The sequence below is a fragment of the Bufo bufo genome, chromosome 7 (genome assembly GCF_905171765.1).
Source record: "Bufo bufo chromosome 7, aBufBuf1.1, whole genome shotgun sequence".
Taxonomy (NCBI): Eukaryota; Metazoa; Chordata; class Amphibia; order Anura; family Bufonidae; genus Bufo; species Bufo bufo.
The window spans coordinates 23373590-23392588 of record NC_053395.1 but is presented as its reverse complement, the minus strand read 5'-3'; the positions used below and the strand labels follow the sequence as shown (position 1 = coordinate 23392588).

Sequence of the window (18999 nt, the reverse complement as noted above, 5' to 3'; positions counted from 1 at the left end):
CACCCACACCTTTTCCCGCAACGCCCGTGTGAAAGAGGCCTTGGCCGGCAGCTCATGATTAAAGAAGTAAGAAGAGACCGGCAGCTACGCAATCAAGAGGAGAAGGTGAGTTAATTATTTTTTAACCCTCAATTGACCACCTACTAAGTATTCTGTATTAAAGAATGCAATTCTTTTCCCTTATAACCATGTTATAAGGGGAAATAATACAGTGAATAGACTGTCATCTTAGCATACATTCATGAAAATCGCACCGCATCCGCACTTGCTTGCGATTTTCACTCAGCTCCATTCACTTCTATGGGGCCTGCGTTGCGTGAAAAACGCGCAATATAGAGCATGCTGCGATTTTCACGCAACGCATAAGTGATGCGTGAAAATCATAGCTCGTGCACAGCCCCATAGAAATGAATAGGTCCAGATTTAGTGCGGGTGCAATGCGTTCACCTCCCGCATTGCACCCGCGCGGAATACTCGCCCGTGTGAACTACATCTGTACCAGCCAACCATCATCAACAGCATGTTTACCGCAGTGATTTATTCCCGTCATGTAGGGAAGTTATGGATGAATGGCCTGACAGATGTCACTGACACAGGCCAGTTCTCCCAGTACCAGTGTACAGCATTTCCCACCAGAAACTGGGAGCAGCGGCTCTCCCCGCAGGCCACGGCCGATGGGTCTGGGAAGTAAAGGGTCGGAGCTGTTGACCCACCTGCTCCTATTTGCAGCAGTAACATGGAAGGCTAGAGCCCCGGCAGCTGCATGGAGAGGCACAAAGGAGCCCATTGTCAGCGCTGGACCCCGGCAAAGGGAGACAGAAATAAGAGGATCTCCCAGCGCTGGATGGTGCGGCGCCCCCGTCACCCCTTTAAACCACCATTAACCCCATCTTTGCTGCACTGTCACATGACACCCCACTCCTTTCATCGACTGGGTGGCTTTTCCATTGCAACTAGAATAAAGCTATGGGAATATGATAGATAGATAGATAGATAGATAGATAGATAGATAGATAGATAGATAGATAGATAGATAGATAGATAGATATGAGATAGATAGATAGATAGATAGATAGATAGATAGATAGATAGATATGAGATAGATAGATAGATATGAGATAGATAGATATGAGATAGATAGATAGATAGATAGATAGATAGATAGATAGATAGATAGATATGAGATAGATAGATAGATAGATAGATAGATAATAGATAGATAGATATGAGATAGATAGATAGATAGATAGATAGATAGATAGATAGATAGATAGATAGATAGATAGATAGGATATGAGATAGATAGATAGATAGATAGATAGATAGATAGATAGATAGATAGATAGATATGAGATAGATAGATAGATAGATAGATAGATAGATATGAGATAGATAGATAGATAGATAGATAGATAGATAGATAGATAGATAGATAGATAGATAGATATGAGATAGATAGATAGATAGATAGATAGATAGATAGATAGATAGATAGATAGATAGATATGAGATAGATAGATAGATAGATAGATAGATAGATAGATAGATAGATAGATACATAGGAGATAGGAGATAGATAGATAGATAGATAGATAGATATAGATGGAGAGACAGACAGACAGATACTGTAGACAGACAAACATAATGAGATAACTTTTTATTCTAAGGCTAAATGCACCAGATCAGGATTGCGTGCAGAAAATCACGTAGGTCATGCACATTGTATTCTATGAGAATTTGAAATTCTCATGTATAAGATGCAGATTTTAAAATCCTCAGATTGTCAATTTATTTTATTTTTCCTGACCGGATTTTCTCCATTTACTAAAATGGAGCTGTAAAAACCCCATCAAATCTGGACCGCCCGAATTTCCCTGCGAACCCATGCGGATTTCAGTGCAGATTCTCAGCACATGAATACTGAACGTGTGCATTTACCCGCAAGGCATTTGTGCAGGCAGCTACATTATGGTTTCTGGGCAGCAGATCATGCGGTGTAAACAGCCACCTACTGCCCGGAAACAGTGCCGCTGTATGAGGACGAGCGATGGTAATAGTGACCGCTCGTCACCGTACTGTGGAGGAGATCGCTGCATGTAAATACAGCAGTCTCCTCCACTGAACAAGCAGCAGACTGTCCGGAAGGAATGCTTCCTTCCCGGAAATCCACCTTTAGAGAGGACCCCTATCATCTTCTCAGTGATTATATAGCACCCCCCCACACAGGAGAGAGGACACGTACTCGGAGCTCCTGCTGCCTGTGTTCTCCACCTACATATGAGATTGGGTAGTTGAGGTCCATGTCTCCATCACTCGGCTTTCCTTGCCTCCTGAATGGTAGATCTGATCTTCTAGGAGGTGACCTCTCTCCCTTGTGGCCATATATCAGTTGGTCACACCTGCCATTCAGGGTTCTAGATCAGCTGGGTGACAACCTGTAGACCAGGTGGCCCCCTCACCCCGGACCATCGCTGCGGCCCCTCGTGTCAGGTGACATCACTGGACTTCTCTGCCCTTTTTTGGATTATCTGGAATCTATTTGAAGCCCAGAAATAAAACTTTTCAACGAAAAGCACTTTTCTGCCTCTGGGGTGTTCTGGGAACATCTCCTCGGCTCTGTGTAGGTGCAGATGATTCAGGGAGAGGTTTCATCTCTTTAATTACCTTCTAATGGGTTCCCTGTGCCTCTCCTGATGAAGGTGGCTGTCACTTTGACAGATTGCTATACGTTTAATTAGCTTGTCAGTAGGAGTAGAGCAGATAGGGCTGTGACAGGAGATAGCATTGTGCTACCTGCAGACCCCTGAACCGCTCCATCACCTGCTGGTGTGACCACAGACCCCTGAACTGCTCCATCATCTGCTGGTGTGACCACAGACCCCTGAACTGCTCCATCATCTGCTGGTGTGACCACAGACCCCTGAACCGCTCCATCATCTGCTGGTGTGACCACAGACCCCTGACATGCTCCATCATCTGCTGGTGTGACCACAGACCCCTGAACCGCTCCATCACCTACTGGTGTGACCACAGACCCCTGAACTGCTCCATCATCTGCTGGTGTGACCACAGACCCCTGAACTGCTCCATCATCTGCTGGTGTGACCACAGACCCCTGAACTGCTCCATCATCTGCTGGTGTGACCACAGACCCCTGAACCGCTCCATCATCTGCTGGTGTGACCACAGACCCCTGACATGCTCCATCATCTGCTGGTGTGACCACAGACCCCTGAACCGCTCCATCATCTGCTGGTGTGACCACAGACCCCTGACATGCTCCATCATCTGCTGGTGTGACCACAGACCCCTGAACCGCTCCATCATCTGCTGGTGTGACCACAGACCCCTGACCAGCTCCATCATCTGCTGGTGTGACCACAGACCCCTGACATGCTCCATCACCTGCTGGTGTGACCACAGACCCCTGAACCGCTCCATCATCTGCTGGTGTGACCACAGACCCCTGACATGCTCCATCATCTGCTGGTGTGACCACAGACCTCTGACCCGCTCCATCACCTGCTGGTGTGACCACAGACCCCTGACATGCTCCATCATCTGCTGGTGTGACCACAGACCCCTGAACCGCTCCATCATCTGCTGGTGTGACCCCAGACCCCTGACATGCTCCATCATCTGCTGGTGTGACCACAGACCCCTGAACCGCTCCATCATCTGCTGGTGTGACCACAGACCCCTGACCCGCTCCATCACCTACTGGTGTGACCACAGACCCCTGAACAGCTCCATCATCTGCTGGTGTGACCCTAGACCGCTGACCCGCTCCATCACCTACTGGTGTGACCACAGATCCCTGAACCGCTCCATCACCTGATAGTGTGACCACAGATCCCTGACACGCTCCATCACCTGATAGTGTGACCACAGACCCCTGACACGCTCCATCACCTGATAGTGTGACCACAGACCCCTGACACGCTCCATCACCTGCTGGTGTGACCCCAGACCCCTGAACCGCTCCATCACCTGCTGGTGTGACCCCTGACCCCTGACATGCTCCATAACCTGCTGGTGTGACCACGGAGCCCAGTGCACCAGACCCTGCACAGGAATCGAGAATCACTTATCACGGATGCTGATACATGGAGGACATCCATAGATTGTGGGAAAACCTCAACAGAACTGCTAAATGAAAAGTCTGCATGGATAGATGGATAGACAGACAGACATTTCCGGCAGGCCCCGCCGCCCCTGTGTCTATATTAATCCCGCTCACAGGTGTAATGTGTTTGGCAGGTGGAGGGATCAGGACCTGCACTGGATGCTGCTCGGCTCAGCCGTCGTCTTCCAGAAGAACCTGTTGTCGGCTCTCAGTAGAAGGACACATGGGGACGGCTGGGGCTTCATGTCTCACAGGTGTCACAGCGGCTTGTAAACCCATTAGCAAACTAATATGACACCAGGACTGCCCGCTGCTAAACCAACAGGGCCCTTCAGAGACCTGACAGTCCGACATCTCCCTTCCTGAAGCGGAGCCGTCCTGTAATACGGTATAGATGGAGGTGCAGAATTACCGCACAGTTCAGGATCCCGACACTCTGCTCCAAACTATTTTAGGGTAAAGTCTTCTCTTTTAAGACCAGAATAAATGTAACATTTTCCACAATTTTTTTTATTTTATTTTGCCTAACAAACTTTTTTTTGTTTTTTCCTTTTTTAAGACTCTCCCATCTCGCTGACTCCCAAAGAACAAAGCCCGAGCAGACAGCAGACTGATGTGCGAGGCTTTAAAGCCCACCTGGGTGCAGGAGGTTAGAGGGGGCCGCACCGGTCATTCTTTGTAATGACGAATAAAAGGAGGCCAACTTCAAATAGAAGAGCCCTCATCAATGGCGGAGGCAAATCCGTGGGCGTCTAACGCGAGGGAAGCCTTCATCTTACACAGCGAGACAAAGAGCGTTTCAGAGAGTCACCGGCAAAGCCCAGAGGAAATGTGCGCCACCTCCAATTTCCCACAGAACAGCTGCATCTCCGGGGGTAATAATGCAGGATCGGTGGCAGGAGAAGGTACCCGGGCACACGGCTAGATACAGGAGGCCACATCTGCAAGAGAAAACTTCCGGTATCGCACCACCTGACCAACAGGGGGCGTCCATGGCATAGCTATAGGGGTTGCATTGTAAGCAATAGAGACTGGAGCCCAAGAAACCAGGGGTATAAGGAGGCGGTGCATAATGTATAGGCTATAATGTATATGTGACGGTGCGGGCGGTGGAAGGGCATCTGTCAGCAGTTTTGTACCTATGACACTGGCTGACCCGTTACATGTGTTTGGCAGCTGTGTCCCATGCTTATATGTGCCCACATTGCTAAGAAAAATGATGTTCTAATATATGCAAATGAGCCTCTGGGAGCAACGGGGGCGTTGCCGTTACACCTAGAGGCTCTGCTCTCTCTGCAACTGCCACACCCTCTGCACTTTGAGTGACAGGACCATCAGTGTAAACATCATCACACCGGGTCCTGTCAAAGTGCAGAGGGTGCACCAATTGCAGAGAAAGCAGAGCCTCTAGGTGCAACGGCAACGCCCTCGTTGCTCCTAGAGGCTCATTTTCATATATTAAATCATCGTTTTTCTCAGCAACGCGGGCACATATGTACATGGGACTAACACAGATGTCTTCAGCTGCCAAGCGCACATGTAACGGGTCAGCCGGTGTCATGTTTTAAATAGCAGGCACCATGGACTAATGTGTGCGATTGACAATAACGTCAATCGCATACATTTAACCCCTCAGATGCCGTGATTAAGATGAGTGAACATGTGTTTGAAGTTTGGCGTGCAAGGTGCAGGTTATCTAAGAATTCCGTCATAGGTCCGTGGTTGCGGCATCCATAACAGAATTCTTAGATAACCCGAACCTTGTACGCCAAACCTGAAACACAAGTTCGCTCATCCCTAGCCGTGATCAAATGTGACCACGGCATCTGAGATGTCGAAAACCGGGAAAGCGCGAGGATGGGGTGGGCCAGAGAAGAAAAAATAAATAAATGTATTTAAAAAAATATATAAAAAATTTCTAAATCACCCCCCTTTTTGACAAAATTAGATAAAAAATACATAAACATAAAAAATAAAAAAAATCATAAAGGGCATCGCCTTGTGCAAAAGCGGCCGTAATCTAAAATTTAAAATATTTATCCCATAAATGAAAAAAAAAAAAAAGACAAAAACACTGAATACAAAGTACGGTAATCAAAAAGTCATACACGTCCCAAAATGGTATCAATGAAAAATACAGATCACCCCGCAAAATATGAGCCCACACACAACTCTGTACACATGAAAATAAAAAAAATTAAAACATTATGGGAGTCAGTTTTTATTTTTTTCAGTATTAAAACAAGAAAAACTATACATATGTGGTACAGTTGTAATTGTACTGACCCGGAAAATGAAAGAAAGTAAGAAAGTAACAGGTCAGTTTTACCTCATAGGAAACGCTATAAAAAATAATAATAATAAACTGTGGGGAACTGTGTTTTTTTTATTTTTTATATAATTCCACCCCATTTGGAATTTTCCCCCGCTTCCCACTACATTGCATGCAACCGTAAATAGTGCCATTGGAAGGTACAACTTGTTCTGCAAAAAGCAAGCCCTCATATGGCTATGACTCAGGCATGCTCAAACTGCGGCCCTCCAGCTGTTGTAAAACTACAACTCCCACCATGCCCTTCTGTAGGCTGAAAGCTGTAGGCTGTCCAGGAATGATGGGAGTTGTAGTTTTGCAACAGCTGGAGGGCCGCAGGTTGAGCATGCCTGGGTCAACCGAAAAAAAGATAAAAAGTTATGGCTTTGGGAAGGCAGGGACAACAAAACGAAAATGAAAAAAAAAAAAAACGGTAAAGGGCTCGGTCTTGAAGGCACAAAGGCACAAAAGACAAAAGAGCAAAACCGGGTCATGGAAGGAATGAATTTCTGGGTGCACTGGTTGTATTACGGAGGCTAAGGTAGAGCCATGAGGACCAAGGGTGAGCGTCGTGGGCAGAATTTTAGAAAAGAAAAAAAAAATGAGGTAATTTTACTGCAAAGGCCTCTGTCTGCTCGTCCTTTCTGTGTCGGCCGAGTTTTGCTCCTTTTTGGGACAGGATGTATTTAGTCACAGAGTCACCCCGGCTTCACAGAAATGCCTAGACCCTGCTTTTCCCGCCCCTTCCTCTCTGTGGCTCCGCCTCTTAGCGGTGAGCCTGATCTAGTGCCTGATCTATGAGTGAAAAGCTAGAAAATCAAGTAAAACATGATGGAGATGATGGGGGATACTACTACCCGTAAAAAAGTAGTCAAACCACCCGTCTGATCACCCTCCATAGTACCGCAGGGGGACAGTCCGAGCCCTTTAGCGGAAATGTTCTGCATATTCCTCTCTGCAGTTTTATTTAAGAGGGGGTTTAGAGGAAGTGACCTCTATGACCGGCACTGACCCCTGGGCCTATTCTGCCTTTGTCTTTTTTTTAAGTCCCATTGCCATGACAACCAAACTTCCTCCTTTGCAGATGGCAGAGATCCATACAGGTGCCACGGGGGCCAGGCTGAAAGAAAATGCCGTGGTAATGGCCCTTGCTCAGCCTAATGGGGCTGCGGCGGAGAAGAACATGCTTCCCTTCAGCGGAAATTGGGCCTAGCAACACGGGGCTATTTAGTCTTGATATATTCAGAATATTTAGCATATTCTCCGCTTCGGGGCATCGCAAATTAACATTTCTCAGTACTCGGAGTTCCTGCTCTTGAAATGCAGAGCAGCTTTGTGAAGTTAGACGTTAACCTCGAGGTGGACGAGCCGTGAGGGCAGGCTGCCAGCGTCACACTGAGGATCCTGACCGTCGTGAGAGTAACGCTGCACACGCCAAGACAGGGGAGGGGGGCACAGCGTCTAAAAAAGATTTTATTTTATCCTTATCTATTATATTTACTTTTATAACCATTTTAGTTTTTCATTTTTTTTCTTCATTTTTATTTTTTATTATTATTATTTTTTTACTTTTTTAGATTTTCGTCTTAAAGGGGTTGTCCGGCCATCAATTGCCCGACACCCCACATGTCCGCTGATCAGCTGTTCTGAACTACACAGCACCGTCAACCTTGTAGTGGAGCCAAGCGCATTACTACAGCCTGCTCCCCCCCACGGACTTCAATGGGAACCCGCTCCCTCTACTACAAGGTTGACGGGTTCTGGCGCCAACTTCCGGAAAAAGCTGATCAGTGGCGGCGCGAAATTTGTCGGACCCCCGCCAATCAGTTAGTGGTGGCCTATGCTGAACAGCCCCTTTAAGCTGGCCATACACATTAGATAAATGTCAGTCAAATCCGCCTTTTTCTGCAGAAACGTCCAACCAGCTAACGTGTATGGGGACCTCCTGACTGTCGGGGGAGATAAGGATCGGGCAGTTGGAGTTAAACATGCCTGATCCTTTTGTCCCCTCATTGACAATACTTACACGCTTGGCTGAGCTAAGCACGAATGTGTGTGTGTGGGGGGGTGTGAAGGGACAGATAGCTGTCAGCCAAGTGCTCGTCCTCATACACATACGTAACAGTGGCAGATAGCACATCAAAAGGAAAATCGAAAAAATAACTTTAAATAAAAGATAGCAACTGATTTGCATTTCATTGAGTGAAATAAGTATTTGAACCCTCTAACAAAAAAAGACTTAATACTTGGTGGAAAAACCCTTGTTTGCAAGCACAGAGGTCAAACGTTTCTTGTAATTGATGACCAAGTTTGCGCACATTTTAGGAGGAATGTTGGTCCACTCCTCTTTGCAGATCATCTCTAAATCCCTAAGGTTTCGAGGCTGTCTCTGTGCAACTCTGAGCTTGAGCTCCCTCCATAGGTTTTCGATTGGATTAAGGTCCGGAGACTGACTAGGCCACTCCATGACCTTAATGTGCTTCTTCTTGAGCCACTCCTTTGTTGCCTTTGCTGTATGTTTTGGGTCATTGTCGTGCTGGAACACCCATCCACGACCCATTTTCAGTTTCCTGGCAGAGGGAAGGAGGTTGTCGCTCAGGATTTCACGATACATGGCTCCGTCCATTTTCCCGTTTATGCGAATAAGTTGTCCTGTGCCCTTAGCAGAAAAACACCCCCAAAGCAAAATGTTTCCACCCCCATGCTTGACGGTGGAGACGGTGTTTTGGGGGTCATAGGCAGCATTTTTCTTCCTCCAAACACAGCGAGTTGAGTTAATGCCAAAGAGCTCTATTTTGGTCTCATCAGACCACAGCACCTTCTCCCAGTCACTCTCTGAATCATTCAGGTGTTCATTGGCAAACTTCAGACGGGCCTGCACATGTGCCTTCCTGAGCAGGGGGACCTTGCGAGCCCTGCAGGATTTTAATCCATTGCGGTGTAATGTGTTTCCAATGGTTTTCTTGGTGACTGTGGTCCCTGCTAATTTGAGGTCATTAACTAACTCCTCCCGTGTAGTTCTAGGATGCTTTTTCACCTTTCTCAGAACCATTGACACCCCACGAGGTGAGATCTTGCGTGGAGCCCCAGAGCGAGGTCGATTGATGGTCATTTTGTGCTCCTTCCATTTTCGAACAATCGCACCAACAGTTGTCACCTTCTCTCCCAGCTTCTTGCTAATGGTTTTGTAGCCCATTCCAGCCTTGTGCAGGTCTACAATTTTGTCTCTGACATCCTTGGACAGCTCTTTGGTCTTTCCCATGTTGGAGAGTTTGGAGTCTGCTTGATTGATTGATTCTGTGGACAGGTGTCTTTTATACAGGTGACTAGTTAAGACAGGTGTCCTTAATGAGGGTGACTAATTGAGTAGAAGTGTCTAACCACTCTGTGGGAGCCAGAACTCTTAATGGTTGGTAGGGGTTCAAATACTTATTTCACTCAATGAAATGCAAATCAGTTGCTATCTTTTATTTAAAGTTATTTTTTTCGATTTTCCTTTTGATGTGCTATCTGCCACTGTTACAATAAACCTACCATTGAAATGATACTGTTCTGAGACTTTTCATTTCTTTGTCATTGGACAAACTTACAAAATCAGTGAGGGGTCAAATAATTATTGTCCTCCCCATACACATGCATGCTCATCTCAGCCAAGTGTGCATGTGGAAAGGAAGCAGCTGCTAGACACCTCTGGAGGCAGCTTTTTCCTTTGAAAACAAATTTTTGGGATGCTGAAATTCAACATGCCCGATTCTTCTTTCTTTGAGGGTTGCGAGGGCCCCATACACATTAGATGGTCGCCCAGTCCTGTCAAAATCAGTAGATTCGGCAAACATTAATCTAATGTGTAAGACCCTATTAGGGAAGTCTGATCTAACGCAGGTGGGCCCCCATTCAGGACCCTCATTTATTAACCTCATCTGGAGGACCCGACATGACCATGCATTGCATGGACAGCTCATTGAGTTCAATCTTAACTATGCAATACTTCAGTTCCCCTGCGGGGGAGCTGCGGGAAAACAGAATACTTATTTTGCAGCAGCAAGACACCCAGTGATCTGCTTATTTTCCCTTATAAGAAAAAGGGATAGACAAGTAGACAACCCCTTTAAGGCTTGCTTATAAAAACATTTTTCATTCTACAATTTACTAAGATGCGGTGCTACATATCGATGTCATAGTACAAAGATTTACCTTCCAGGGTCAAGTAAAGCTGGGTAATAAGCCTTGCGGTACCTACAACAGCAGCCATGTTGGGTCCACTCTGGTTTCCCAGAAACAGACGACGACTGACGCACTTCTATTTATTGCCCCCAAAACATGACCTGTGCCCCCACACTCTAAGATGGTGCGTCTTCCATGCTGTTCACATTAACGCAGCTCCCCCAGTTCGCCCATTTACCATGACATAACAATCCTGTAACACACCGCAGTGCGGTTAGATCACCTTATCCCAATCAGTTGGAGCAGGGGAAATAGCCACAAGCGGGGTCTGACTTGCGGAAATTAGTGGCTTGGTGTTTCCATCGTAGGATCTGCTCCCCCCCCCCCCCCCCCAGGCCTTTAGCCGTGCACATGCCTCTAATCACTGGTTATAAATTACTGCAATCTTATTTTACGTGGAGTCTGACCAGGTCAGCAGACAGGCTAATGAGAGAGGCATAAATCTGAGATGTAGTGCGAGGGGAACCTAGCCGAGCTCTGCATCAGGGGCCGAGACACAGCAAGGCTCCGTCCAATCCCCCCTAAAATGCAGGTCCGCGTCACGCAGAGCAGGATTAAGGGCCTCCGATCGTTACGGCCTTATTTTATAGATGTGTTTTATTTTTGTTGGGGTCTCTATAATGGACGGGATTAACAGATACAAGGTTTTTCCATCCAAACCGGCCGTAAAAAATCAAATTGCTGATTTATGGAGGGGGCCTGTTTTAATGGAAGGGACCTGGAGATGGGGAAAGGCTCATTAACCCCTTGAGATGATGAAATCAATCTCAGTCTCTGATTTTGCAATGGCGGACCCTGTCTGAATGGTTGTGAGTAGGGGCATGCACTCATATACGGCTTGTGGCCCACAGACTCCGCTCTCCGAGGAGTGCGAGCAGGACCGAAGGAAGGAGTACACTGCTTCCACCTCTTGCCTTCAGCACGTCTACGTTTTATTAAATGATAGCTAACCCTTTAAAGCGGTTGTTGGTTTTGGTCAACCCATAGCCAACTGCCAAATTAGGGAAAGGATGTCCCATATGGGTCCTATATACTCTAGAAGACCAGGTGTATCCATGTAATCCACTCACTGACTCGAATGGACTTCATTTGGCAAATTTGCACCAGGTTCTCCAGGGAGCAACAACTAATCACCGGAGATCCAGGCAGCAGGACCCCCCCCATGTATCTGTCCATACATTATGTTTACTATTACACACCTTTTAACCCAATATTCTGTGCTGAGTAATTTCTTATTACTTTATCCATTTTTCTGATACAGAGCTCCAAATCCCCTGCATGGACATAGAATTTCATAAATTACCACTATCTCCCTGCAGCCACCACTAGGGAGAGCTCAGGAGCTTCCTGCGTACTGATCTGATATGGAGTCTAATGTATAAGTAGTATGCAGCAAGCTCTCAAGCTCCCCCTAGTGATGACCAAAGGAAGCCAAAATGTTATTGCTACATTCTATGCCTATGCAGGGGATTTTGGGGCTTTGCATTACAAAAAAAGGATCTGGACTATACAGATTCCTCATAGATTGTAAGCTCTTGAGAACAGGGCCCTCGCTCCTTTTGTTTTAATTGTTGACTTGTTTGTTGCTATGTTATTTATGACTCTGTTTTGTACATGAACCGCTGAGCTGCAGAATATGTTGGTGCTATAAAAATGAAGATTATTATTTTAAAAAATGTGTTTAGGGGTAGACATTCCCCTAAAAGGGTTTTCCGAGTGTTTAATACTGATGGCGCACCCTCAGGATAGGTCATCACTATGTGATCGATGAGGGTCCGACGCCCTGCACCGCCATCGATCAGCTGTCCATTAAGTGACGCGGCCTTCTCTCAGCTTACCGAGCACAGCGCCATCCATAGTATAGCGGCTGTGCTTGGCATTGCAGCTCAGAAACATTTACTTGAATGGGCCTGAGCCATGTGACCGATGAATGCGACGTCACTGACCTAGGAAGAGGTCGTGGTGGTCGCGCAGCGCCGCAGTCTCTTCAAAGAATCGATGGGCATCAGTGCCAGGAGTCGGACACCCACCGATCACATACTGATGACCTATCCTGAGGATCGGCCATCAGTGTTAGGGCTCATGCACACGACCCTATGTATTTTGCGGTCTGCAAAAAAAAAAAAAAACGGATCCGCAAAAAATACGAAAGACATCTGCGTGCATTCAGTATTTTGCGAAACGGAATAGCTGGGCCCTAATAGAACAGTACAATCCTTGTCCGTAATGCGGACAATAATAGGACATGTTCTATTTTTTTTTGGGCGGAACGGAAATACGGACATACGGAAACGGAATGCACACGGAGTAACTTCAGTTTTTATTTTTGCGGACCCGTTGAAGTAAATGGTTCTGCATACGGTATGCAAAAAAAAAAAAAACGGAACGGACACGGAAAGAAAATAGGTTTGTGTGCACGAGCCCTTAAACACTCGGACAAGCCCTTTAAGAAATTTTACTGTATACTTTTCCAAAAGCAGATACTGACGGCATTGGAAACAAAAATAGAGCCAGTTTTACTCTTGAACCGTGAAAATATAAGACATTACTGCAAACTTTCCAAAAATACCCGCGCCTGCCACCACCTATTCACGTAAAATAATTCCATCAGCGCTTACAAGGTTTTTTTTTTTTGGTTTTTTTTCCATGTCACTAGGGGCGAAAAGTAAATTGTAGCAGACGTGGTGGCCAATTTTACATCAGTGTCCCTTTAACAAGACACAACACGAAGACTCCACATACAGACAGTTTATATTGAAGGAAGCACGGAGAACCTCCATCCACATGAAGCTGCCAGACCCTGGTTGTGGAGCGGAGTTGGTCTGGAATAGTTTAAGGGGAACATGGAGGGGGGGGATGTTTCAGCTACAACTAGGGAAATCTCCACAACCTCACTTACTTTTAGCTAATTGCTTCCTTCAGGCGGACTGCTTCAGTGCACTAATGGGTTTTAATAAAAACATCCAATTGGACCAGTAAACCCCTCATTAAGCTGTTCTGAGAGCATGAATTTAAGAGAGGGGAGGGCATGAGGTCACCAGGAATATGTAAGTCACCAATTCTGGTGAGTGGTATAGACTTGATTGAAAACATTGGGAAGCAAGTGTCTATGTTCAGGATATTTAGCAATTAAAGCTGGCCATAGTCATTAGATAGCTGCTCTGCCAACAGCTATCAGCCCCGACATTGGGCCTGGCCAGCTGTGCATGTTTCTTCAATAGAGAGGGAGATGAGCGTCTACCAGACACACAACGCCACTTTTCTCAGGGAAATATTAAGAAAAATTCCAGTGAACCGCATCCTTGTTTGCTCGGCACATAAAGGACCATCTTGTTCCTCTCATAGTCCCACCAAAATCACTAGAATCTGGAGTCAAGCATCTTATGTCTATGGCCAGCAACCAGATGAGAATTTTCTCTATGGTGCACCACGAGTAAAAACATGTTGACACTGACAGAACAAAAGATAGACCTAAAGATGACCATCCAAAGTCATTGGCGAGTTAACATCTCCAAGGACACAGGGCTCAACTATCTTGCCCGATACCAACAAGTCTGCCAGGTAAGTGAAAACTCAAAGTAGACATTTTTTAGAAATAATTTTGGCCACCCTTGGACTACAACCTTAAAACTGTCCCATAGGTCTAAGACAACCTGAGGCAACATTTCACTTTGAGGCTGAAAGTAGAGACAGAGGAGAATACATTTGACATTGACAAGGACAAAACATTGACCGGTGGTTTCCTATATGAACAAGTCTTCCTAGAAATGTCCTATGTTCACAGATTAAAAAAAAAAAAAGACATAAGTCCAACCTGAATTAACGTTTTATCTAGATTTCATTTGATAAACGTGTAGATAGAGGAGAATCCACCAGATGTCAATCATTTGACACCTGCAAGGACACAACATTGACCTATGATGCCGGATCCAAAAAAGTCTGCCTCGAAAACGAGCTGCCACCACAAAGTAGTCATGCTCATTGGTCTACAAACCCCCCAAAACAGGCCCATAGACACAGGTGAAAGAAGAAAAAAAAAAAAAGACAAACGCAAGTCAACATTATATCTAGGTCTAAACTTCAAAGTGGAGATAGCAGGGAATCCAATTCATGTCGACCACTTGACATCTCCAAGAACAAAAAGTTGGTCAATGGTTCCCTATATGAACGTCAGCCTGATAACTGAACTTACAACATGAACCAGGCATGACTATTTTCACAAATGTCGAATACTTGACATCTCCAAATGCGAGAAGATGGTCAATGATGACCTATTTCAAATACGTTTAACTAGAAAAAAAAAAAATAAATGATTACAGGACCCTCCATCTTCTTATCTTAATCTCATTAGTAGGGTCACCCTAAAACACAACCACATATTTATGAATCCATATAAAAAAAAAATATACAAGGTCATCAATGCCACATCACTAATGTAGACCTCTTTTTTGTCTTCTTTTTTGATGATGGAGACCTGTTGCTTGGCTCATGGTGTATACATGAGACAGGAAAAACTAATACTCAAATTGGGTTAAGAAAAGAAAGAAATAAGGTTTCAAAAGCCTGTCTTCCTGGGGAGAACAGGAAGGGACCCGGCTTACAAAGCTAGGTCTTAGCATTTTTTTAAAGCATTGTTCTTTGAAGTCTTCATCAACCATTTCTCAAACCTCAGAGAGACAGAAGAATCCTTCCCCGAGATAAAGCGAACGCATCGTGAGAAGACTTGTTGTTCCAAGTAAATCATAACGCAAATAATATTGTGGTTTTCCTGTGTTTGGCCCAAGCCAAGACAGATTTACATCTTATTCATCTCGATCTTGAGGAACATCTTATCCAGAGACAAGAAAAACAGGGGTCCCACTGGTTGTAAAGAGTGTGGAGATGAAGGAAAGGGTGTCCTTGTAGGCTCCGGGGCGACAAGTCACTATGCATTGTTTAGGAACAGGAAATGGAAAGCAGGTGATGGAGAACATGGATCAGAAGGCAGAAGATGTGCTCGGCCAAGGAAGAGGAAAAAAATGCTGAAGTGTGCACTTTGCATGTCCCTAATAGAAGCAGCCATCTCAAACTAAACCAGTGTCGATGAGAGAAGTCACTGGGTGACCACTGCTCCCTTTAACAGCACAGCCATGATGCCCTTAATGATGAGACAGAGTGCCCCTGTATCACTGCCCAATGATAAAGAGATCCAAAATTTACCATCTGACTGCCATAGATATTCATGAATCCTTACACTAACCCCTTCATTGCCCTTGACCACTAGGGATACTGGAAACAAGCCCCTCACTGCTCTAGACCACCATGTACACCGATATTAATCTATCACTGCCCTAGATCATCAGGGAGTGTGGAAATATCCCCTAACGGCACTAAACCACCGGGTATAGACATTAACTCTTCGGTGCTCGAGACCACCAATGTTACTGATATTAACAACTTCACAGACCTAGTCCACCAGACATTCTGACATTAACGCTTCACTGCTCTAGACCTCCAGGAATAATGACATTACCTTTTTTAGTGACCTAGACCAGCAGCTATACTGACATTATCCCTTTCACTGCCCTAGACCACCAGGAATGCTGATATTAACTCTTTTATTGCCCTATCAGATTAGTAGGGGTCTGACTTCCAGCATTGCAATTTGCTACCAACCAACTGACTTGAAGAGGCGTTGCTGTCACATTGTGTGTACTCAAGTGGTACTCCCACCATGTCTCTAAGGAGTACTCACAGTGACCTCTATAGGTGCTGCATAGTGTATGATCAAAGTGATGGAGTACCTAAATGTTTTTTCTTTGGTTAAGGGGTACTTGTCTTAAAAGGGGTTATCCAACCTCTATGATGACACCTCCAATACCCGCTCACCTCATATAGGTTATACTTAACCCTGCTCCCCGCACGGCCGCTGCTGGATCTCCCCGCGTCACCCCCGATGCTAAGGAGGCTCGTCCCCATCGTAGCCTGCTATTGGCTGCTGCCCCCCCGACCCCGTCGGGCGATATTTTGATGTGCTCGACTGGGAGATGCAGCGGCGGCCGTGCTGGGATCAGGAGCGATGCAGGTGCCGGGGAGCAGGGCAAGTATAACCTATACGAGTTTCCCGGGCATCAGGTGGTCATTATTGGGGTTGGATAACCCCTTTAAGAATGCTGATAAACCCTGCTCTGAAGCAGGACATCATTTAATCACCCCCTAAGAACCAGCAGACGCCAGCAGTTCCACATTTCCATGTCTGATTATAACATTGCGGCATTCGAGGAGACACAAAAACTTCTGCTTCTTCTTTATACATTTACTGAAAGACGACGGGTTTTGGGATAAGAGAAAAAAGCACCTACATGTTGCAAAATCTTGAATATCTTTTTTGGTTTGTTTTATTTCTGTTTACTGCAATTCTGAACTTATGCAATTCTCCAGGAATTATCAAAAAAAATGATTTCAACTAAGGGTACTTTCACACTAGCCTTATTCTTTTCCGGTATGGAGTTCCGTCCTAGGGGCTCAATAACCGGAAAAAAACTGATCAGTTTTATCCTAATGCATTCTGAATAGAGAGCGATCCGTTCAGGACGCATCAGGATGTCTTCAGTTCAGTCACTCTTATGGTATTAGGCTGGAGAAAATACCACTGCATCCAAAATTCCGGAACTGCCTGCCGGAATCCAACAACGCAAGTGAGAAAGTAGCCTAACTCAACGGCAAACCTGCTGTGACGCTGAGCATAATGAGACCGAATGATGTCCGTGGTCACCTCCATTAATATTGTGCAGCAATTCAGTCCCAGGGTCCACAGCTCCAGATCTTTACATACATAGTCCCAAAAGAGCCCCTTTAACCCTTTACTTACAAGCTCGTCATAGTCATGGTCATATTTGGTTTATGGCCCTATTGCAGTGCAGACGTCCCCAATCACATGCAGTACACGGTGACACTATAGACCCATGTTCATACTCCTACAGGTCTCACTTACCAAAGGCGTACCTGAAAAACAGGGGAGAGGAGAGCAGGAATTTAGAGGAACAGCATATTACAATCATAAACAAACAGAGATATCTTGGGTTAGGCTGGTAATGTTATCGGGGGAATGAGCTCTTCATCTAGAGAACTGAGATGGATTAGATTCCACTCTTTCTCTGTAAAGAGCAGGAGCTCCGCCCATGAGTAAAGGACATCATGAGCGATGACTCCGCCCCCGAGGGCCAGTTTTTCATACTGTGTGCGACTTAGTATAGCCAAATTCTTGGAGCAAATAAACTAATTTTTTAAAACTGTCTCACAAAGAAACCTGGCTTTGATACCCAAAACATCATTCAGCTTTCATTTTTTAAAGAGGTGGTCTCATGAAGCATAATTTCTTTTAAATGCTACTCATCTGTCTCAATTGGTTTAATTTTTTTTAAGGGGTGGTTTTAAGCAGTTTGGAGTGGACCAAATCTTAACATTTCCTGCAATTATTTGTCAAAATATATTTATTCCTTGCAAATCCTGGTGAGAACCAATAGGGTCGCACAGGGGGATAACTAAATTCTCAATTTTGCAGTCATACTTTTATGGAACCTCCATGTTGGTCGTCACCCAGGTTTCCCCACTGAATAGAATTTCCACTCGCTTGACAGTGGAAGCTGATTCAAGGGGGTTTATGAGACTAGAAAAAAACATGGCGGCGTTCTACCAGAAAAAGCGCCACCTTTGAATGGTGCTGAGCTCTAATACCAAACATCAGCAGTTTTGTACCTATAAGGGAGCATTCACACTACCGTGTTGGTTTTGCGGTCCGCAAATCACGGATCCGTGTGTTCCCTATGTCTTCAGTTATCTTTCCGTTTCGTAAGTCCGTATAATACGGACGTGGTGCTTCCGTGTGTCATCCGTTTTTCACGGTCCGCAAAAAACTGAAATGGGACTGAAATGGGGTTTCATAGAATGTTTTCAGTCCAGGGGTCTGCAAAAAACGGATGACATACGGATGCATTTCCGTGTGCTATCCGTTTTTTACGCACCCGTTGACTTTCTATGGGGCCACGGACCGCAATTTGCGGCCAAGTATAGGACATGTTTTAAAATAAAAGGAACGGACACAGGGAATGGACAGCACACGGATGACAATGAAAGGCATTCCGCAATTTTTGCGGACCCATAGAAATGAATGGGTCTGTGCATTGTCCGCAAAAATTGCGGCATGGACGCGGAAGAAAAAAACACAGTCGTGTGAATGCTCCCTAACACTGGCTGGCCTGTTACATGTGTACCTGGCAGCTGAGGGCATCTGTGTTGGTCCCATGTTCATATGTGCCAGCATTGCTGAGAAAAATGATATTTTAATATATGCAAATGA

General features: G+C 45.4%; 1 protein-coding gene across 1 annotated transcript in view; it reads right to left on the bottom strand.

The window, feature by feature from the left end:
* The window catches only part of LMF1 (lipase maturation factor 1), a 215682-nt gene that overhangs the window by 167592 nt on the left and 29091 nt on the right, over window positions 1-18999 (bottom strand). Inside the window, exon 3 of the mRNA XM_040439943.1 lies at window positions 17635-17645. Within this exon, the coding sequence (XP_040295877.1) occupies window positions 17635-17645 (11 nt within the window). The remainder of the gene's footprint in view (window positions 1-17634; window positions 17646-18999) is intronic.